The sequence below is a fragment of the Aythya fuligula genome, chromosome Z (genome assembly GCF_009819795.1).
Source record: "Aythya fuligula isolate bAytFul2 chromosome Z, bAytFul2.pri, whole genome shotgun sequence".
Classification (NCBI taxonomy): Eukaryota; Metazoa; Chordata; class Aves; order Anseriformes; family Anatidae; genus Aythya; species Aythya fuligula.
In genome coordinates this window covers 25,591,872-25,613,903 of record NC_045593.1, presented here as the reverse complement: position 1 = coordinate 25,613,903, position 22,032 = coordinate 25,591,872, and the positions used below count along the sequence as shown (strand labels likewise).

The 22,032-nt window shown below is 38.5% G+C and overlaps 1 protein-coding gene across 1 annotated transcript in view; it reads right to left on the bottom strand.

Moving 5' to 3' along the window:
• Positions 1-5,055: 5,055 nt before the first annotated feature.
• TBCA (tubulin folding cofactor A) overlaps positions 5,056-22,032 on the bottom strand; it is a 35,109-nt gene continuing 18,132 nt past the window's right edge. The window contains exons 2-4 of the mRNA XM_032206487.1: positions 16,591-16,696; positions 7,152-7,238; positions 5,056-5,758 (exon numbers count right to left, since the gene is read on the bottom strand). Of these exons, the coding sequence (XP_032062378.1) occupies positions 5,678-5,758; positions 7,152-7,238; positions 16,591-16,696 (274 nt within the window). The 3' untranslated portion in view covers positions 5,056-5,677. The remainder of the gene's footprint in view (positions 5,759-7,151; positions 7,239-16,590; positions 16,697-22,032) is intronic.

Sequence of the window (22,032 nt, the reverse complement as noted above, 5' to 3'; positions counted from 1 at the left end):
AAAAGCATAAAATAAATCCTAAATTGCTGCTACATTAAAGTTCTGTAGAATTCCATGATGGATGTGCGACAGAACTGCCTGGTCCAGTGTCCGACCTCTAGGGATGCACCTCTGGCAGCCTCCCTAGGCAGCCTGTGCCAAGAGCTGTTTCTGTCTCAAAGTTAGACATCTTCTGAGGTGTGGGGAACTATGCTTTTTTTTTTTTTTTTTTTTTTTTTTTTTTTTTTTTGTGCTGCAACTGAAGCCCATCAGATTTTGCTGTGTCTGCCAAGCAAAAGTTCATTCCTTTCCTCCACTGTCTTCCATATGCTTGGAGACTATTGCCATTACCACCCTCAGTATTGTCCAGGTTAAAACACCTGAATTTGTTCTATCCAGACATACCGCATTTTGGCCTTTTTCACTGTTTTTACACAAAGTCTTTCCTATTTGTTCATGCCTTTAATTGTAGCTTCTAGCTATGGCTTCTAACTCTAATAATGCTTCTAGATGAAGCCTTAGTGATATGGAGAGTGTAAGGGCTGTTACCCTTGTCATGTGTGCTAGGCTAACGCATCTAGTATAATTCACTAAAACCTCTGCATCTCTTCCAGAAATGTTGAAAAGCTTTTACCTTTCCCTGTGTTTATGCAGCAGATAATTCCTGCTGTCATGTATTATTTTGCATTTTTCCTTATTGAAATATGTTCATACTGAAATGCATGTTTTTCTAAACTTTCTCCAGTTTGCTAAATAGCTTGATTTCTCATCTTCTCTTTCAAGATACTCAACTGCCTTATATCACCCACATATTAAACACGTACACTTTCTCTTTTGCCTCTTTTGTCATGCAGACCACTTGAACAGAACTGAATCTTTTGGGATGGTCAATTTTAGTAGTAAACTCTTGAAAATGACTTGGTCAAGGGAGCTGTGCTACTCACCTGGGAATTATGAGGACCCCAGTCTATGTAGGTATAGTCCAGTAGTCAAGCATTTTTTATTTTATATTTTTCTAGATCTGAACTCCTCTGCTTGTTTTAGACCACAAACTTGAATGCCTTATTTATTTATTTATTTAAACTCCTCTTTAGGAGCATGTTTTGAACAATGGCTGCTAGGTATTCCGTGGCACAGCTCTCAGTCCCTGCTTTTAAAGACAGCTCAGTCAGTGTTAGAGGAGTGTGGGAAACTGATGGCAGCTCAGTTGATGGTTTTCACCAGAGGTATGGGAGATGTGGGAGATGGATTGCCCAAAGTAAGAAAGCAGAGCAACTCAGTAGTTTTTATTTACTTCTTAACTGGCAGATCTGGATTCAAACCTGCACCTTAGGTTAAGCAGGAAGGATTTGAAAACTGATCTTCTGGGTGGCAGGTAAAGCATTTTGTTACCTGCTTCTAATGTTGATGTTTCCTGCTGGCTAGAAACTTCTTGCGTAGTTTATTGCAGTTTGTGAGTGCCATTCTCAAAGTCCAAACTTTTTGTTTGCCTGGAAGTCAAACTCTGACAGAGCATCTTGGAAGTGTTTGTAGCATGGGGTACATAATATTCTGTAGATCCATGAACATTAGAGATTTATGAAATGGCTGCCCTTGGATTCAATGGCACTGTGCTAATTGGCTTGGCGCTCTGCAGTTAATCGATCCCATTTTCCTACCTCAAGGCTTTTAGCAAGGCTTCTAATACGCTGTGTGACCATAGTGAAATTCAGCTAATTCAAGGCAGTGAACAATATTTGGATGGGAAAAAAATACTTTGTACTGTCTCATCCCTTTTATACCAACAAGCCAGAAATGGCCCATACGTAGGGATGCTCTCTCTGCAAGTGCTTTTGGACCAGACTCTGTTTTCCTGCTCTCTAGTTGGTTGGTCTCTAGGAAAGTGGGGTCAGTTACAAGAACAGATTTCCATATATTAAAGTAGTAGGAGTTGCTAATGAAAATAAAAAGGTGCAGTAGCAGCCGTTTCTTTCGTTTGTGTTTTGAGAGAAATAACTTATTTAGACATTAGACTCTGAGCAGAGGTTCAAGGTTGCAAATCCCAGACAGACAGAGCTGCAGCTTAGTTACTGGAATCAGAGACAGAAGAATAGGGGTGGCAGATGGGATGTGGCTTAACTGTGCGCTTCCTACAATTCATGATGAAATGTGGGGTTTCCTTGAATCCCTTTCTGAAGTATTCAACTAGATGTAGTTTTCCAAAGAAAATTGTTTCCTCGTATCTTGCTCCCAGAACATAAACATTGTAAAGCAACAACCCAAAACTTGGTGCTAATAAATGGCAAGGTTTACTTTTCAACGCAGATTATTTTGAGGGACTTTATTTTGAAACGTGTCATAGTAGAGGCCATTATTTAGAAGCATTATTTTAGAATCATGAGTTACTTTTTTGAGTATAAGAAACTTACCTTTAAGGAATTATTGTGAAATTATTGCTGCAGAAGAAAGTGCTGTGTATTAAAATATTATTTTTTTTGGTAACTAACTAAAGCAACCAACCTGTGAATTAGCCGGTTACAAGAAATTACCTGAGCGTTGTGGAAATTTTTCAAGTGAAGGAATGAGTTTAAATTAGATGACCAACAGTTTTGAAACTACTTTGCTTTGAATGCAGAATATAACTGAGGACTTGAGAAATAATGGTTTCCAGGTGAAGGTGCTAAGTTAGTTCTGCCTCTTGTGTAGATTGCTGTAGTACTTTAGATGCTGCATGTCTTCTGAGTCAGAGGACAAGAATCTTAACTGTGCATGGTAAACTGAAAAACAGGTTTTAGCTGACAAGCATATGGTCAGAGCAATGGGCACTCGTCTTATGCTGGTAACTTCCCAATTGTTATTTTTTGCCTATGCTTTTCTTACGATTTCTGTTTCTTCAGCTAGGGTATAACATGGACTCCTCTTCTGCTGAGCCTCTCAGTAAAACAAATGTTTTTTTCAACTGATAAATAATTGAGAAACTTCTTAACTATACTCTATCAGGAAGGTAGAAGTAAAGGAAAGGACCTCTGTCCAGGACATAAAAAACTGTAATTATGGTAAGAGTGTGGCATGAAACCTTGAGTGTCAAAAGATCAAGATCAGTTGTATGTAAGCGTAAATACAGCTTGTGACAATTTTAGGTAAACTTTGAAAGGCATCAGTAAAGCTTGGGACAGGATTCAAAACGGACATAGGCCTCAAATACTGCCCAGGGAAGTTTCCTTCTTTGGTGGATGCACTCTTGTACTAGTTAATGCAGACTATGTATCTCCAAAAAGCGTAGATAGCTACTGCTCTTTGAATTTGGGATCTGAGAGGGTAATAATGATACTACTGCTTAGCCTTAATTTTCTTTATTATACTTTGCTGCGGAACTTGGATCTAGTCTAGATGATAAATATTTTGTCAACAAAAATAATCTTCTGTATGAGTAATCTGCATCTTGCCACTCAGAACACTGCTGGAAGAATTCAGTCTGTCATAATGTATTACTAGACCAACTTGCTCTGCTAGCATGAGTAACCTGCATGGAGTTGCCAATTCCACTTCAAGGGCCAGCCCTATGTTATTGTTACCTTGTCACGGTTTTTTGGTATAGTTTTTTTTACAGGTCTTGTGCTGCAGTCCTCCCAGAAGTTACATACTTCCAGGGGCAACTGGAGACAAGAAGAAAGCAATTCATTTAATGTATGATCATATTTTGATTTTCACCAGAGAAGCAGGCTGTTTTCTGTACAACAGAGTACGCTCAGTCTTTTGGAGAATTTAGTAGGAGGGGAAGATGAAAGGGATGGGGAGATTGTCATCTTGGTTCACGATGAAGCTAGAAAAATAGCTTGGACAAAAAAGTGAGACAAACATGGCTCAGGTTGTGACAACTGCAGACACAAGAAAACATTCTATTCTAGAAACTACTGCACCAAGGAACTTTTCCCTGGAGTCTGGTTTACACTTAGCTACCTATTAACTACCACTTATCCTTAATGCCAACTTAAGCCATTCTGCAAGGCTTCTTCTATTCAGCCACTAAAACGTAACACCTATTTTCAGTATTCATGCTGACCTGCATTCTTTGTGGCATTCAGCAGCCACACGCCATTTTTCTGTGGGTATGTTTTTTCAGGAGTATTATTTCTTCTGAAGAAGAGTAATCTTTATTTGAAGTTCTGCCTTACCCAGCAGTCTTGACGTTCCACCTACCCCACAAGCTCCTTATCAGCTCAGTGTTTATTTACCAGATTCCACTCAATGGCCTGCAAGCTTAGCTAGTTGCACTGACTGCAGCTGGTCAGCAAGGGATGCAATCTGCTTTGTCAGCTCCACCTTGCCATTCCTGGTGAAGGTCCATAGAAGAAGATGACTGAAATGCATATGGCAAGACAGATGTTCTCTTCAGTAGCAGTTCACTTGTGCTGTGAACAGGGCAAGGTCATTTTGCAACTACATACCTATGAGAAGAAGGTGTGCATATACTCTATGAGACCATAGTGTTGTCACAAATGCTCTTAAAACTGTCTCAGATCTGGCATACAATCTGCCTAAGACTGGGATCTGGCATCTCCTAATTCAAAAGTAGGTCATTCTGCAGCCACTCAAATCTTGCAGGGCTGACAATCTGTCAAAGAAGTGCTTAGGAGTAACTGAGAAGTACACATTACTTTCATTGTGCCAAATAGATGTAGATGAAACTGCAGTTTACACAAACTTGGGCAAACTAACAACAACGAAAAAAATCTATAAAGAGCATTCAATAGAGCACCACACAAAAGGTATACTTTGCTTTGTGTTGCCCTTAAGGAACAAGCCAAAAAACTTTAAAACTCGAAAAACTAATATAAAAAAAACTTTTTTGTTCATCAGCAGAGCTTTCTCTTTGCTGTTTATAGAAGGCATTCTGAAAGAACACAGCTTTTGTACAGAGTGTTTTAATGATCTTCCATGTAGATCAAGCATAATAATTCCCTTACCATGTGCTTCCTTTCAGCTTCTGGGGTTTGAACTTTGTACGAAAAAGTCACATTGACCAAGGTGAACAGCTATGATTTCAGGAAGAGTTCACTCCAGCACTCCTACGAGCAGATCCAACTGACAACATACTAAAGAGCTACAAAATTATTTTTATTGAAAAAAGTAACTTAATTTGATCAATGGAAATTGTGTGAATTGGGCTCTACAAATCAACCTCAGACAAATTGAGAAAGGTCTGGAATCAGCTCTTAATTCCATCTTAGGCTCAAAGATAAACAAGGAGTAATACTTGATAAAATTACAGATTAACTGCATCACAGAAAAAAATGGGTGACTTTGAAGTGTCATTTAGTTCATCTCCTCTTTCAGTACAGATTTTATGCTATAATGGCTTGAAATTATTTCAATTACAAGGTGCTTCTAAAGTATTTATTAGCACCTCACATTCCTTACATAGCTAAACACTTGAACTGTGCTTTATTTCTTAGCTTAAGCTTATATTAAATAGATTTTTTTTTATTTTTTTAAATTCTTTTTGTAGTTGAGGTGAACTGGTGATGTTTCTATTTTGCCTGAATTTGGAACACACAGATGTTTCAGAACATCCTTTATTTGATGCATCTTGCAGTAAGAGAAAGGCCAGTTTGCATAAAGGGAACCTTAGCAAGTCAGCAGTAGTAATAGAGCTGTAGTAAAACAAAGGTGTGGAATGGACCCAGTGCTAATGCATATAAAGAGTACTGAAAAACTTCTAAGCTTCCAGCTTCACCGACTCTAGTATGGAACGTGCTTCTTTATACTCTTCAGCTTCTTCCAATTCTTTTTCATTTTCCTGGAATTAAAAACAAAACTTTTGAGTACTTCAAAAATAACTGATATTGGAACGTGATTGAGGAGTAAATTATGAAATGTAGGGTATATCCTTATTGTAAACACTAGTTTTACATGACTCAAAACACAGGTAATTTCTTTTGTCCTATTTAAGGTCTGTTATAGTATCTGTCATGTGTAAGTGGATTTGACTTGTGCATAACTTTATTTTTTGAATATTCTGAATATTTTTATGAATTATTAATAATTCTGAATATTTTATTCTCTGAATAAAATAAAGTATTTAAAAACAAGGACACAGTAAGTACAAGGGAACTCAGAACAAAAGTACCATTAAAAAAAAGCTTAAAGAGTCTGACAGTTAAAAAATATGTAACTAAACAGTTAATTTTAATAAAAACATTGACGGTCATCTAAGAAAATAAAGCAACCTTTAAAGACTTCCAAATTCTTAACAACAATAGTAACTCCCCACATTTCTTATTTTGTATTTGAATAGCATGCTGTACAGATCAACAGCATCACTTCTGCATGCCAATGAGCTAACTGTCTGAACTTGCTGAATGGCAGAAGGATCCTAAATCTTGCCACATTCTGAGCATTTATTTTGGAAACAAGTAGAGGCATACCACCAAAGGACAAGATGCCTTATGTTTTCCCCTGAGAAGGGATATGCATTTTAGCCATCAAATGTGTTTGAAGCTTAATTTACAGTATATATTTTATAGCCTCACAGTAGCATTTACCTTTGTAGTAGAATTCTTGGGGAAAAGTCAGCTTCTAAAATAAACATAGTAATAGCCAAACCTAGTATATTTTTAGTAAATCTGTTTGTACAAGATATTGTTTATTCCTGCAGGTATTCATATCCTAAAAATGCATCCTAGCTGCTCACCTCAATAATAAATAGTACAGAGGCAGTACTCAGCAATGACTCTGCTGTCTTGTTTCTTGTCCACAGCATAATAATAGTAGTAGGCAAAAGATTTTGAATAGTTCAGTTCACTACCAGTATATTGTATACATCTGTATAAAACTAGGAAGACTACCTAATGTGGGTGAACTATTTTTTCTAATCATGTAAGTAGCAAAGGAACTGAGTCATCTGTAGCAGTATTAAAGTAAATGTTGGTATACATTCCATCAAAGACTGTCTCTAGTATATTAAATATGCACACATAGAATTTTCACAGGCTGAAGACTAAGTCTGCGTAGATGGTTATCTGAGATGGAGTACTGGGATCTGTTACAGGATGCCAGCCTTAGGTCCCACAAAAGGTATTTTTCAGTCCAGCTCTATTCTGCTGCAATTGCACTGCAGACTAGTATGTTTATCCATGTTCATCAAAGCACATCAGCATTTCACGGTAAGTAGTTTTTGATGCTATACTTACTAGTAGTTGGGTAAGATCTGCATGTGCAATTTCTAATCTGCGCTGACAGTCTGGAATCATCATTCGTGACTCTTGTAAGATCTCGACCTGTGAAAATTGGAAGCCAATGAAATGAAAATGTATTCCACAGAGAAATGTTGTTTTTTAAGACAAGTCTTTACTATGAGAAATCAGTAGTCTGGTCATCATCTAGGAACTTCAGAAGAATTGTACCTTTTTTCTGAAATTTCACCTATTTTAGTAAAAGACATTCACTTAGCATAATTGCTTAAAACTCTGTTAATTTACAGGACATTTCCATTACTTTGTGCTTAATTAATTATAAAGTATTAAGTAGAAAACAGTATTTACAATATTTTTTCCCTTAGAAAAGTACAGCCTGGTAAGCTTTCCATACAACATTCGTTAAAAAAGGCTATTTAAAACAAACTTTCTCCTGCTGTCACAAAGCAGCTTCATCCAAAATGGGATCAGCTGGTTATATAAATATCTCCTGCATCTTTTGGGTAATAAAGAAAAACAGTGTTCAGATAATACCACATAGAGATAATTACTGCATGAAAAAAGTTATTGAGTTATTGATCACATTGTGTGCACACTGCAGGAGGCTCTGACTGAAAGACAAAGGTAAAGAAAAATGAAAAGCAAAGACCAGCAGGCTCATATTTTTGATGCTTATCATGCATAAAAAGTTATTACTTATCCTTGTGCTTCATTTTAGGAGAAAGATTATTCTCACCATGCACTTTGAACAAAATTACTAAACTGGCACCCCACTGAATCTGAACATCCTGCCTCCTCCTACAGAAAACAACTTCAGATTTATATAAGGGAACATTTATTTCATGGAACATTTCTGGATCTGAAATCCAACCACTGAGAAGAAAAGGTATGCAGAGTTGTTCAGTAAAGTTAAATCTATTTAGAGATGAAAATCAGTTAGATATTTAAGTACAAAGCCATTTCTGCATTCACGATAACCTGCAACAGAAGGTATTCACTTTAAATGGCTCACCACATTCTGTCATTCCTGTGTTTCATTTTACTTTCAGTATTAAAGCTGCCATACTGAAGGGAACCAAAGGGAACACCATCATCACAAAATGGAAGAAAAACTACGGCTAAGAATGTTTTGTAGGAAGGCTTGTTGTGAAACATTATTTCATGTACTTAGATGTCTTATGTTTATGTTTTCTGTTTAAGACATTATTAAGAGAATGAGTTTAAAAACTTTGTTTCTAGCTTATTTTCAGAGAATCTAGGGCAAAATTCATATACTTTAATAAAGCAATATAGGTGATGTGTTAAAATAAAGTTAAGCACCTTCAAGTTACAATTCTCATCAACATTACCATTTTTCTTTTAAGCACTCAGTATTGGACTGTGTTAAAAACATGATTAGTCACTCTGCATATTACACTTTCAGTAGCAATCAAATACATAAAGGCTTGTAAATTCCAGAGAATGAGGTGTGTCAAAATGCATGAGATGATGCCTTCTGCTTTATGTACTACAACTTGTTTCTATAAAGAATATCTGTGGGAGTGAGAATATCCATTGATGATATCCTTCGGATGGTACTGCTAACTAGTTGTGTATTTTAAAGCTGGTGGATGATGTGGAAACTAGTCATTTATTTTATATATGCCACTCCATAAGCGATCTGGGAAGAGAAGACACAAATCTAGGACCTGCAAGCTCCAGTCCTGGCTACTGTAAGAAACGAACAAAACTACCAAAATCCCTCAGTTCAAAACAGAATATGAATGAGATCCAAAAGGGGTGACTGGGTTTTATTTATATTTGCCAGCAGTTATGCAACAATATGAAACAGATGAAAGATAAATCCTGGAACTACCTTCTGTAGGTACAAATGGTTGGAGAATGGAACAGGGATTTTATGGAACCAAGATTAAAGTTAATTACTGAATGACCTAAGCAAATTTTAATAACTTCTGCACACACACAAAAAAAAAAAAAAGACAAAAAACACACACACTTTTTTCAAGCAATACTGATTATTCCAGACAGACATTTTACTGTTGCAAATGTATATAATAAAGCACAGTCTAAAGCTCAAATAATTGATATGTTTTAGGGCTGGAATTTAAAAAAGTGTCTACTCTCATACTGTTTTGAAAATTAACGAACAACCCTCTCTCCTCAGCACACTCTAGAAACAATCTGACTGAACTCTAAGGAGTTTAAATTATAAGCAGGTCACGGAAGAAGTTATTATATGAAACTGATCTAACTTTGCAAAGAACCATAAACATCTTCAAGGTTTCTGTGAATTACAATGCCAAATAGAAGTATTAAAAAACTGGAGTAACTGAAGTGCAGTTAAATGAAGTGTTAAGACAAAGCAATAAAGCACAAAACCATACAGATAGCAAATTCAATTTGTTGTCAATAAGTGCACATAGGACCAGAAGAGTTATGGCAACTACAGAGAGGATGATGTCCCCATTCTTTTAAGTGTATTTAAGAAGCCAGTTAAATCTCTTCAAACAGCCACATTTCTAGTCAGTTGCCTTTCAGGACTGAACATATTTCTACTAAGGGAACAGATGTTTGGCATCTTGCAACGGAAAGGAGCCTGCTCAGATGTGATGGAGCTCTCTAACTGTTGAGGTTTATGTAGCCTATTTACTAAACACAACGTGGATTTTTCATAAATTGGATCAGATGTCAAAGAACTGGTGTGCCTAATATACTATCAATGGCCTTCAAACCGTTTTCCGTACAATCCAGATTGCAATAACAGATAAAATAGGACCACAGACAGAAAAGCCAAATAAATACGAACACAGAGAGCAGTTGATTAAGTGGAAGGGCACCATGACAAGTAAAAAGACAACTATTTTACCTATTCACAATAAGCACAAAGGCCAAACACAACTCTACGGAAAACAGCTGAGGATGCTTTACACATAAGCTGAGGCTTTAGACATAAGCAACTTTGATTTATCAATGACATAGACAACGTGACTGAGTGCACCCTCAGCAAGTTTACAGATGACATTAAGCTGAGTGGTGAGGCTGATACCAAAGAAGGAAGAGATGCCATCCAAAGGGACCTGAACAAACTTAAGAAGTGGGCCCATGAGGTGCCCACTGCATAAAGTTCAACAAGGCCAAGTGCAAGGTGCTGCACATGGGCTGGGGCAATCCCAGACATGAGCACAGACCAACAGAAGAACTCACTGAGAGCAGCCCTGCAGAGAAGGGCTCAACCACCACACCAGGTCTGGGGCCCCCAAGCACAATAAAGATGCAGGGATCTTACAACAGGTCCAGGGGAGGGCCATGAAAATGATCAGAGTGCTGGAGCACCTCTGCTACGAAGAAAGACTGAGAGAGCTGGGGCTGTTCAGGCTATGGAAGAGAAGGCTTCCTCACTGCAGGTTTTCAGTACTTAAAGACGTCTTTAAGATGAGAAGATGGAGATGCAACTTTTTGCTCAGGCAAATAACGATAAGACATGGGGAAATGGTTTTAAACTAAAATAGGGGAGACTTAGATTAGAGGCTAGGAAGAAATTCTTCACTCAGAGGGCGATGAGGCACTGGCACAGGCTGCTTGGAGAAGCTGTGGATGCCCCATCCTTCTAAGCGTTCAAGGCCAGGCTGGATGGGGCTTTGGGTAACCTGGGCTGGTGGGAAGTGTCCCTGCCCATGGCAGGGGGGTTGGAACAAGACAATCTTCAAGGTCGCTTCCAACCCAAACCACTCTATGATTCTATGATTTAAGAGGCCCCATAATAAAAGTTCAAAGGCACTATTTCAACTTACCTAGGCAGATCAGAACTGCTTAGATGAGAAAGATTGTTGACTTTTTGAATCGCCAAGCACTCATATTAGAACATCAGATTTTTGTTAACTTTAAGAACAGCAATAAAAGTAACTGCTTATGAGCGTCAATACCAAGTACTCTGCAACAGGAAGCAATTTTGCTGAGCCTGACTGACCTGTACAATATAATGGGGACAAATTTTATTGGCTTCAAGAAGGTGAAAGCAGATTCTGTTTTTCTTTTCAGGTGACCCACAACTAAATAAGAGATTTTGTCATGTGCTGATCCACAAGTTGTTTTCAAACAACAGGAAAGACCTTATGGGGTTATTTATTATTCCTTGATCTTAGAAGAAACTCCAATAAGCTACTATGCCACAGGGTATGGTGACAATGTTTAATATGACAGGAAAGGTGTTCTAAACATAAAAGGCTAAGAAAAATCAGCAATGTGAATGAGTCATATATTTATATATGAATTAAATGAACATGAGTACATGTGTGTGTGTTCATCCTTTTACATACTGTCTCACAATCACATGCACTTTGACTGTTGCGCAACTGAAAACAGATAATCTTAACAACAGATGATTTAAGGTGGGAGGGACTACCCGAGGTCAATTTGTCTAATCACCTGCTCAAGGCCCAGGACCACACCTAGGTTGCTTCTAAGTATTCCAAAGGAGGGAGATTCTACAACCTCTCTGGGCAGCCTGTGCCAGTGCTCCATCACATGCACAGCACAGAAGTGCTGCCTGGTGTTCAGGGAAAACCTCCCGTGTTCCAGTCTGAGGCCACTGCCTCTTGTCCTGGCACTGAGCACAAGTGAAAACAGCCTGGCTCCATCTTCATTGCAGTCTCCCTTCAGCTATTCTCACAGCCTCTTTTCATAGGAGAGAGGCTCTGGTTCCCTCATTATTTTCATGTCCCCTTGTTGGACTCTCTCCAGGATGTCCATATCTCTCTTGTACTGAGGAGCCCAGAACTGCAGACAGTACCACACAGGTGCGACCTCATCGATGCTGAGGTGGGGGGGGAAGGGATCACCTCTCTCAACCTGCTGGCAATGCTTTGCTTAATGCAGCCCCGGATATTAGCCTTCTTTGTGGTAAGCATTTTTGTTAGCTGTTTCAGGAAATAGTCTGCCTCCATCTCAACAAAGCAAGAAAAATATTGCTGTTTTCATTAATACGTGTAAAAAACTATACTAGCAAAACTGTACATACTCTGTCATGCAGATATTAAATTCTATGTTAAGTCCATTAGAGTTTTAATTCATCTGGAAATGACATTATATTAGAAGTAACTTGGAACTGTAAGATAACTATTAATAAAAAAGGTAATTTGTTATCAATAAAAACTCTTACAGTTAACAAAAACTCTGAAGTAGATCGACAATCCCATTGAGAGGAAACAGAGTAGATACCCCATTTTTTTGCACATTCATAAGCCTTGAGATAAAAGCATTAGATGGGAAAGGATGTAATCTGTACCCAGTACAAATCAACAGCCACAGAAATACAGAAAACTACTGGTCCCTAACATTAGTCTACTCTCATAATTGACTGCAGTGTGAAGCTTCTATTATAGATAAAGAAGATAAAGATCATGAAACCCTCTGTGAAGACTTCATATATGGAAAACCATTACAACTGTGTAGAAACTCAGGCTTTGTTACAAGAAAAAGAAAACAAAACACAGAAGTACAGTTGCATTGCTTTCTGCAATCAGGGCTCTTAATGACTCTTTACAGAAACTAAATTCAGAATTTGAATTTAGTAGAATGCTTCAGAAGTGTATAAACTTTTTTATTCCAAATTTTTGTATAAATTACTTGAGTTCAGTTTTTAATAAGCCTATTTTCAGTTTAGTATCTTACAAAGATACTTAGAATTTCTCTTTCCTCATATATTTTCCCCTTCATACTGCTCTTCGTTTATTACGACTTCTTTTTTATCTGACAATTTAGCCAAAATAAATTGTTATAAGTTTTCCCCTATTTCTATACTTCTCATCTGTCTTTTTATCTATAAAAGTAGGTACTGCAGAGTTGTTTTTTTATTTATATATTTAAATAAGCTGTAAGTAATAGGAAAGAAAGAGCTTCCTTGCCCTATTATACTAGAGATTCTTTCCCTGGGATACACATTCTACCACACATAGTTCTTTCTTAGTACATGAGCTGAAATACAGCAAGTAGTATAAATACAATGTGCGCCAGGAACAACGGTACTATACTAAGTCTTTGAATTATATTCTTGGTCAGAGCATACTAGCATGGAGAGTGAACTCTCCTTTTTGTTTCTCAGGTACTGAACCTGCTCTTCATTAAATTAGTCCTTCTGCAGGTGAAGGCTAGCACCCAGCAACTGTCAACAACCCAGTTTGGTCACTGTCTCTGCTAGAGATCACTTGAGTTTGCAGGAACCACAAGTTGCCACACTACCTAATGAGTTAGAAGAAAAACACTAAGTCAAACCCTAACTATTGTTCTACAGAGGGACTGATGCCTTCTTGCAGACCAGACACGCACTGAAGTCTGACTATGATGTAGGAATGTGATTATTCTTTTTAAAGTAAAATCTTCCTTAGTCACTTCTGTACTGGTAACCCATATTCTATTGCAGGGTTCTAACTAGAAAGTTAAATGAGATTAATGGTTCATTAAGAGGAAAGTAATGGTTTTAAGCTTTTTAAGCCTTCCTCCTTCAACTATGGATTGACACGTATCTGTATATACTTACCTATTAACTGATACCTCAGCTAAAATAATAGTTAAAATTATTTTCATAATCTCAAATGATTGAATTAATTCCTATCCTTTCCCATTAAATGACAAGAAAATCTTCAGAGTGGTCTGCATGGATTCACCATGGTGAAGTCACGCTTTGCCAACCTGATCAGCTTCTATGATGAAATGACCAGCTTGGTGGATGAAGGGAGAGCAGTGGATATTTTCTACCTGGACTTCAGTAAGGCCTTTGATGGTGTTGTTTTAGTGGAGGACTGTTAGTGTTAGGTCAGAGGTTGGACTCGATGATCTTGAGGTCTTTTCCAACCTAGAAATTCTGAGATTCTGTGTCCCACATCCATATAAAGAAGCTGACATATGGGTTGGATGAGCAGACAGTGAGGCTGAATGGCTGGACCCAGAGGGCAGCAATCAGTGGCACAAAGTCTAGTTGGAGGCCAGTAATGAGTAAGTATTCCAGTGGTCAATACTGGAACAGTCCTGCTTAACATAGTTAATGATCTGGATAATAGTGCACAGCTCACCCTCAGCAAGTTTGCAGACAGTGCAAGACTAGTAGATACATTACAGGGGTTGTGCTACCATCCAGAGGAACCTCAACAGGCTCGAGAAACAGGCTGGCAGAAACCTCAAAGTTCACTAAGGAAAGGTGCAAAGTCCAGTGCCTGATGAGGAACAGGCACTAGTACATACTGGCATCCACCCTGCTGGAAAGCTCTGCAGAAAAGGACCTGTGAGTCCTGGTAGACACCAAGATGAACATGAGCCAGCACTCAGAAAGAAAGCTAGTGGTATCTTAGGCTGCATTTGTCAAAGCAAGTTTAGGGAGCTGATCCTTCCAACTCAGTGTTGGTGAGGCCACACTGCTGTAGTACTGCCTCCCATGCTAGGCTACTTAGTACAAGAGAGACATGAACATCCTGAAAAGAGTCTGATAAAGGGCCGGGAAGATGATGAAGAAACCAGATCACATCTCCTGTGAGGACAGTCAGAGAGTTGGGGCTGTTCAGCCCAGCGAAAAGACTGAGGTGGGATCTTACCAATGTATACCAATGAAGGGAAGGTACAAAGATGACTGAGACTGGTTCTTCTCAGTGGTGCCCAGTACTAGACAATGGGCACAAACTGGAACACGAGAGGTTCCACCTGAACATCAGGAAGTACTTCTTTACTCTGAGTGATGGAGTGATGGAACAGGTTGCCAAGAGAGGTCGTGGAGTCTCCCTCCTCGGAGGTTTTCAAAAGGCATCTGGATATGGTCCCAGGCAACGTGCTCTAGGTGGCCCTGCTTCAGTAGGGGGGCTGGAACAGATGACTTCCAAAAGTCCTTCCTAACTTAAAACAATTCTGTGATCTCACAAATGGTACTTTTAATTACTGAAACAAAGACTATAGCCATATTTTTAAATAAACTAAGATTAGGGCGATATTAACTAAAAACGATCCTTTAAATGTTTGACCGTGTTGTTTGTTTTTTTTTTTTTTAAAAAAAAACTTCTCAAAATACTAAGTCCATCCAAAATATGTTTTTGAGCAAGCTCTCCTGATATTTTATAATTTTGTTTAGTGTAAGAGATTTCACCTTATGACAAGTGTGTACACTGGTTTTAAGCCTCCAGGTTCTTCCTAACCTAAAAATACAACTTTCCAAATGTAGAGCACACTATAAGAACAGATATCATTGCAGGGATTGCTTTTCAATTCAGGCAGTGCTGAATGAATTTAGACCATTCTCTTTGAAGACTTTTGTCAGTGGTCTCTGAGAACACTTTCAAGTAGTGTGTAACATTTCATTTCACAGCAAAAGTTCACAGACTCCACTGGATTTCACTTCAGTGATTTCTTGCATGTCACTGAGGAAATACCATGGTACAATCAAATAATCTGACAGATGTGAGACACTAAAAATGGGAATTGCATTCACTAGTTCTTGTTAGCATCAGCAGATCTTCAGGAATATTACTGTTTCTGTAGGAGTCTCAGTGGTGAGGCAGAGACAGCTCAACTCTAGAAATACAATGTCTTACAACTCTAGAAATACGTCTTACAGAAATTTCATGTTTGTATTTCTTTCCCATATCACAGTGAAAACAAGAACAGACATGCACACATGAACTGAAATCTGAATTTATTACATGTTTTACCTTGTTTTAAAAGGACTTTTTCCTTTTTTTTTTTAAATTTATTTTTATATTTGGGTTTTGTTTCACCTGTTCTAAAATGAAGATAGGACAACAGGAGGTTTTATAACATGAGGCCACCAAACTAGTGAAACCAGCCTATGAGTGAAAGTATGTTTTATTTATAGTTTCAGTGAAGACTTAAGAGAAAACACCTAGGAAAAAAAAGTTGTTCAAAGACAACATTCTGTTTTAACAGTGACTGTAAATGACACCCTTGAGCACACCTAACTACAGCATGCACCTTGCTAGTTAGTGCCTTCACTACAAACCTCAGCAACTGCTAGGACAGGCGCATACCCATTGCTCTTCCTTAGAGGTCTGTGATTTCAACAAACTGATAATAGCATACAAAGAAGAAACATTTCAATTCTAGTGTATTCTCACTTCACAGTAACAATTGCACTTAAATGCATCCAGAACGTTTATTTTCAGGATGACAGTATTTCTGAGAATGGGAGTTCACAATAGCCTGATATTCATTGTTAGTGATAGCCATTTGGTACCAAGTGGTAAATAATCTATACCCAAGTCTCCTTATAGTTAAGGGTTCTGGAGGGCAGGAATTTTTCACAAATGCATATTGTGACTTTCGTAATTGATAGGATTTTAATCTGGAGGAGTCTGAAAAAAGTACATGAGTTTTTTTGTTTAAGGATGACAATGATTAAATTAAAGCAAAGAAGGATTTTACAAGTTTTGGGATAGTTTACCTGCTTCTTTATTCCATAATCATCACATGCTTCAGCTTTCATTTTTTCAATCTTTTCTTCTTGTTGTTTTGCTTCTTTTTCGTACATAAGTTTTTCTTTTGCCAATCTGCAATTAAACAAAATGATTGTATCAGTCTGACTGTATTATGGTATAATAAAGTTACATTACTGATAACAACCCTCCTGCCCACCCCTGAAAGCTGCATCCCTGTAACACAATACATGATTTTATATAACAAAAAAGGCTCTTAAATACTGTAAGAAACTGCATCTCGGAAATGCTGAATTTAGCTACAAAATATAACCATTCTTATAAAAATTATTTAAATTAAAATGTTTTAAAGATTCTGTATAGAATTCTGTATAGATTCTGTATGTACAAAGATTCTGTATCTCTTGTAAAGATCTGTACTGAATATCCTATAAAAGCTATACACTGGTACTTCATTTCAAATACATAACAGAAACAGACAAGAAGCTGCCTGGTAAGCCTGGATGACTGCTAATGAAGTAGTACAGAGAAGAAAGCTATCTCTGTATCTCAAAAAAAAGTCCTCACAAAGTAGCTGAAACAAATATTAAGGTGTCTACAAAGCCGATGTTATAATACTCAGCATTTGCCAGACTTTCTTATTATCCAGGTTCTCATAGTTTCATGAGTGACCTATATATTCTCTATTACAGGCATGTGGTCTTTTCCTTTCTCTCACTACTAAATACCATTGCACCTGCATTTTTAAATGAAAAATGACACTAAGGTGACATCCTTCTTAGTAGTAACTTTGAAAAAAGGTTATCATATGTAAATTAAAAGGAAGAGCATTTCCAAGTTCACAAACTGTTATACCAAAACGTTTTTTTTTTTTTTTCCTGATCACAACTGTGTGTCATACCATTAAATGCAATACTTCATATACTAGGTTTTGTACAAAATAATAAAAATTAAAATTCCCAAATAACACAGTAGCCTCCAAGTCATATGTTCCTTAGAGTATTTTCCTCACTGGTCTGGGCACAGACAAAAGGAACAGTTTGATAATTTATCTTATAGCAATTTTCCTTATAGCCTATTTTTTAAAGGGAAAAGAATCCACCTTTTAATCTTACTCATGGACCCACATTTCGGATCAGGATGCTTTTTGCTAATGAGTATAGATTCAAGAATAATGTTTTTTTTTCTCTTCTTCCTATATTGTCTATAGAGAAGAACTCAGTATGTAGCTAGAAATACGTATAACAAATTTCCATCACTACTAAGAAAAATCCTTAAATTTGCTTTGGCAGTGAAGCTTGATGTCATTAAGCAAATGTAAACCCTGAACACATAACAGATGAGCTAAAAACATGTAGGTCTTAAGTGTGTAAGAAGCTGATGTCTTTAACACCTAATTTTGAGAATAACAGTTGAAGATCATTAGCCTTAAGAGACTAACTTACTTGATTTCAACATTAGAAGGTTTAAGCCTGGGTTGCAGTGACCACGCCCTGATTGAGTTTGTAATCTTGAGGGATATGGCCTAGCAAGGAGCAAAGTCAGGATCCTGAACTTCAGAAGAGCCTACTTCCAGCTGTTCAAAGAATTAGTGAATGAGATCCCATAGGACAAGGTCCTTAGGGACAGAGAATCTGGTCACAGCTGGCAACTCCTTAAGGATATTTTGCTTAGAGAGCAAGAGCTCTGTATTCTAATATACAATAAATCAAGCAGGGAAGGTAGGAAACTGGCATGGCTGAATAAGGAAGGACCTTCTGGTCAAACTTACGCAAGAGAAGGAAATGCACAGATGGATGTAGATGGTAGAAACAGGGCCATGTGCCCTGGGAAGAATACAGAAATGCTGTCCGGATGTGCAGGGGCAGGATCAGGAAAGCCAAGGCAATGACAAAACTAAGCATGGCCATGGATGCAAAGACTAACAAGAAGGGGTTCTACAAGTACTTTGGCTGCAAAAGAAAGACCAGAGAGAGTGTAGCACCTCTGACAAATGGAGATGGAGAACAGGTAATGACAGATGCAGAGAAGGCAGAGGTACTTAACTTTTTTGTCTCAGTCTTCACTAGTCATCAGGCTTCCCACATCTCTCTGTCCCTGACACTGGGCAGGACTGGCAGAGCAGAATCCCTCCCACTGTAAGCAAAGAGCAAGTTCGGGACTTCCTGAAACAACAACCACAAGTCTATGGGCCCTGATGACATGCATCCCAGGGTCCTGAGAGACTTGGCCGTGTAGTTGCCAAGGCCCTCTCCATCATATTTGAAAAATCAGGGCAGTGAAGTGGAGTCCCCAGTGACTGGAAAAAGGGTAGAAAGGAGGACCTGAGGAACTACAGACTGGTGAGCCTCACCTCTGTGCCTGGCAAGATCATGGAATGAATCCTGTTAGAGGCAATGCTAAGGCACAAGAAGGACAAGTAGGTGATCTGAGACAGCCAGCATGGCTTCACCGAGGGTAAATCATGCCTGACCAGACTGGAGTCCTTCTGTGATGGAGCAACTGCATCAGTCAATAAGGGAAGACCAGCTGATGTCATTTACCTGGACTTCTCTAAGGCTTTTGTCATGGTCCCACATGACATCCTAACCTCTGAATCGGAAATATATGGATTTGAAGGGTGGACCAGTTTGTGGATAAGGAATTGGGTTGATGGCCCCACCCAGAGAGTAGCGGTCAACAGCTCCCTGTCCAGGTGGAGGCTGGTAACAAGTGGTCTCCCTCTAGGGACCACCTTGGGACTGCTGCTTTTCAATATCTTCATCAATGACATATACAGTGGGATCAAGTGCAACCTCACCAACTTTGATGACACCAAGCTGAGTGATGAGGCTGATACCAAAGGAAGAGATGCCATCCAAAGGGACTTGGACAGGCTGGAGAAGTGGGCCCATGTGAACCTAATGAGGTTCAACAAGGCCAAGTGCAAGGTGCTGCACCTAGGGTTGGGCAAACCCAGACAGGAACACAGAATGGGAGAAGAACGAATTGAGAGAATCCCTGCAGAGAAGGACTTGGAGGTTCTGGAGGATGAAAAGCTTGACGTGAGCCAACAGTTCACGCTTGCAGCCCAAAAGGCCAACTGTGCCCTGAGCTGCATCAACAGAGATGTGACTAGCAGGTGAAGGGAGGTGATTGTCCCCCTCTGCTCTGCCCTCATGAGACCCCACCTGGAGTGCTGCATCCAGGTCTGCCCCCCTGCGTAAGAAAGATGTGGACTTGTTAATAGTGAGTCCAGAGGAGGGCCACAAGGATGATCAGAGGGCTGGAGCACCTCTGCTATGAAGAAAGGCTGAGAGAGATGGGGTTGTTCAGCCTGAAGAAGGCTCCGGGGAGATCTCATTTCGGCCTTTCAGTACTTAAAGGGGTCTTATAAAAAGGATGGAGAAGGACTCTTAGCTCAGGTAGATAATGATAGGACAAGGGGGAATGGTCTTAAACTAAAAGAGGATAGATTTAGATGAGGCATTATGAAGAAGTTCTTCATTGTACTGGTAGTGAGGCACTGGAACTGGTTGCCCAGAGAAGCATCCCCTGAGGTGTTCAAGGCCAGGCTGGACAGGGCTTCGGCCAACATGATCCAGAGGGAGGTGTCCCTGCTTACGGCAGGGGGGTTGGAGTTAGATGATCTTTAAAGTCCCTTCAAACCTGAACTATTCTATGATTCTAGAACGCAAAGTAATCTCAGGTTTGGATGCAAAATAAGTTTTTTCACACGCTCTATCAACTACAGCAAATGATGAACACAGAAAATTTCAAAAGGTTGAAATGGAAGATTAAGGTCTAATCTCATGCCCTGTAGTAATAGTTACATAGTAATCCATTATCAAGCTTAATTATTTGTTCTTATTGTGACTTTGCTCTTAAATCTTCCATTTTGTACATCTGTTCATTAGGTATATATTGGATTACATAATTCTGGAATTTGAATCAAAACGTCCTCCAGTATTAGGAGAATGACAGAATAATGATCAGCTAATCCAAGACCAAAATGTACATGGAGATGCTACTGCAATCCTGAAAGCATGCCAAAGAAAGTCCTTGGCCTAAAAAGAGCAATCATCTGATCAGCCTGTACTAGATAAGACTGTTTAAGGAGAACTTAATAGCCAAAAGAACATAATCAGATCCAGGAAGCAAAGAATGTATTATGGAAATGAAAAGAGAATAAATAAAGGTCTTGTAGAGAGCTTCATGGTCACGTTAGCACATCAGAGCAAATTAATTCCTAATTTGTCACAGTTAAGTGCTCCACTAGAAGTGCTGCTAAGGATGGACAGTTCAGAACAGTACCAGGAGGACAAGAACCCATTGTGAACTAAAGCTGCCACAGAAGCAGCACTGCAGTGGTACCTTAAGAAAAATTCTAAGTGGAATACATTGATATTATAACAGAAGGAATTCTCCCTGATGTTCATTCACATCATAAAAAAGTGTTTTGCCAAAGTAGCTTGAAGCTGTGTTCTACAACAAATTGATCCAAGCTGGGCTGTGGCAATGTGTCCCTGAACAACCTAAATGCCTGTGGAATCACAACACCAGAGAGGGCCTCCAAGCATTGTAAAGAACCTTCAGCAGCACATCGAGTGTGTAATACAGGTATCACCTAGGTCAGCTGCTACAAGTCAGCCAAGTACTGTACTAGCTTTGAAAAGTAGTACTGGGGAAAGACAGCAACCTAATTACTAGTAATAAAGATACCAAATCAGTGGCTGTAATTCCAACTGCTGGAAGTAGCTCCAGTATTAGCATCAGCAAATATTGATTTAATAGAGGCTGAGTTAATTGTTTGATCAAGGTTGCTTGATTTAATTCAAGACAGTATTATTTGCTTTTCTATTTTTAGGTTCAAAAAGAGTTATTTTCCATCAACCTATGAGATTTTTTTGAAGGAGAACAGCAAATTCCCTTGAGGGGGAGGGGAAAAGAGAAATCATTAAACACAGCTTTTATGTTTACTCAGTTATTAAAATGTATATACCATTGAAACTAAAGGCAATGAACGTTGCAAAACTTGCATTTTGATTTTTTTCTAAAGCTAAAATAAAGGGCAAAATGTTCATGTTTTCTTTTCATACCACATTTTCACACACACACCTTCCTCTATGCACACTAATTTTTCAAATTCACTACTATTTGTTTACTTTTTCCAAAAGGAAAAGAACAAGGTCTGAACATTCTGTCACAGTTTAGAACTAAATTTAACTTTTTTGCGCACTTTTCTCATATCTGGATACTTAAGATACTGTATTTACCTACTTACTTGTATTTTTGTACATACAGTACATTTCAGAAGCAGAACTTGAAGCATTCAGCTTTCAAAACATTAAGCCTGAAATATGATACTGTTTTCAGTGACATGTTTTCCATAGTTTCCATTATAGAGTATTCGATAATCAGAATTGGCCAGTTTAACTTTCCATTTGTTGCATGTAATTGAGATGTTGATG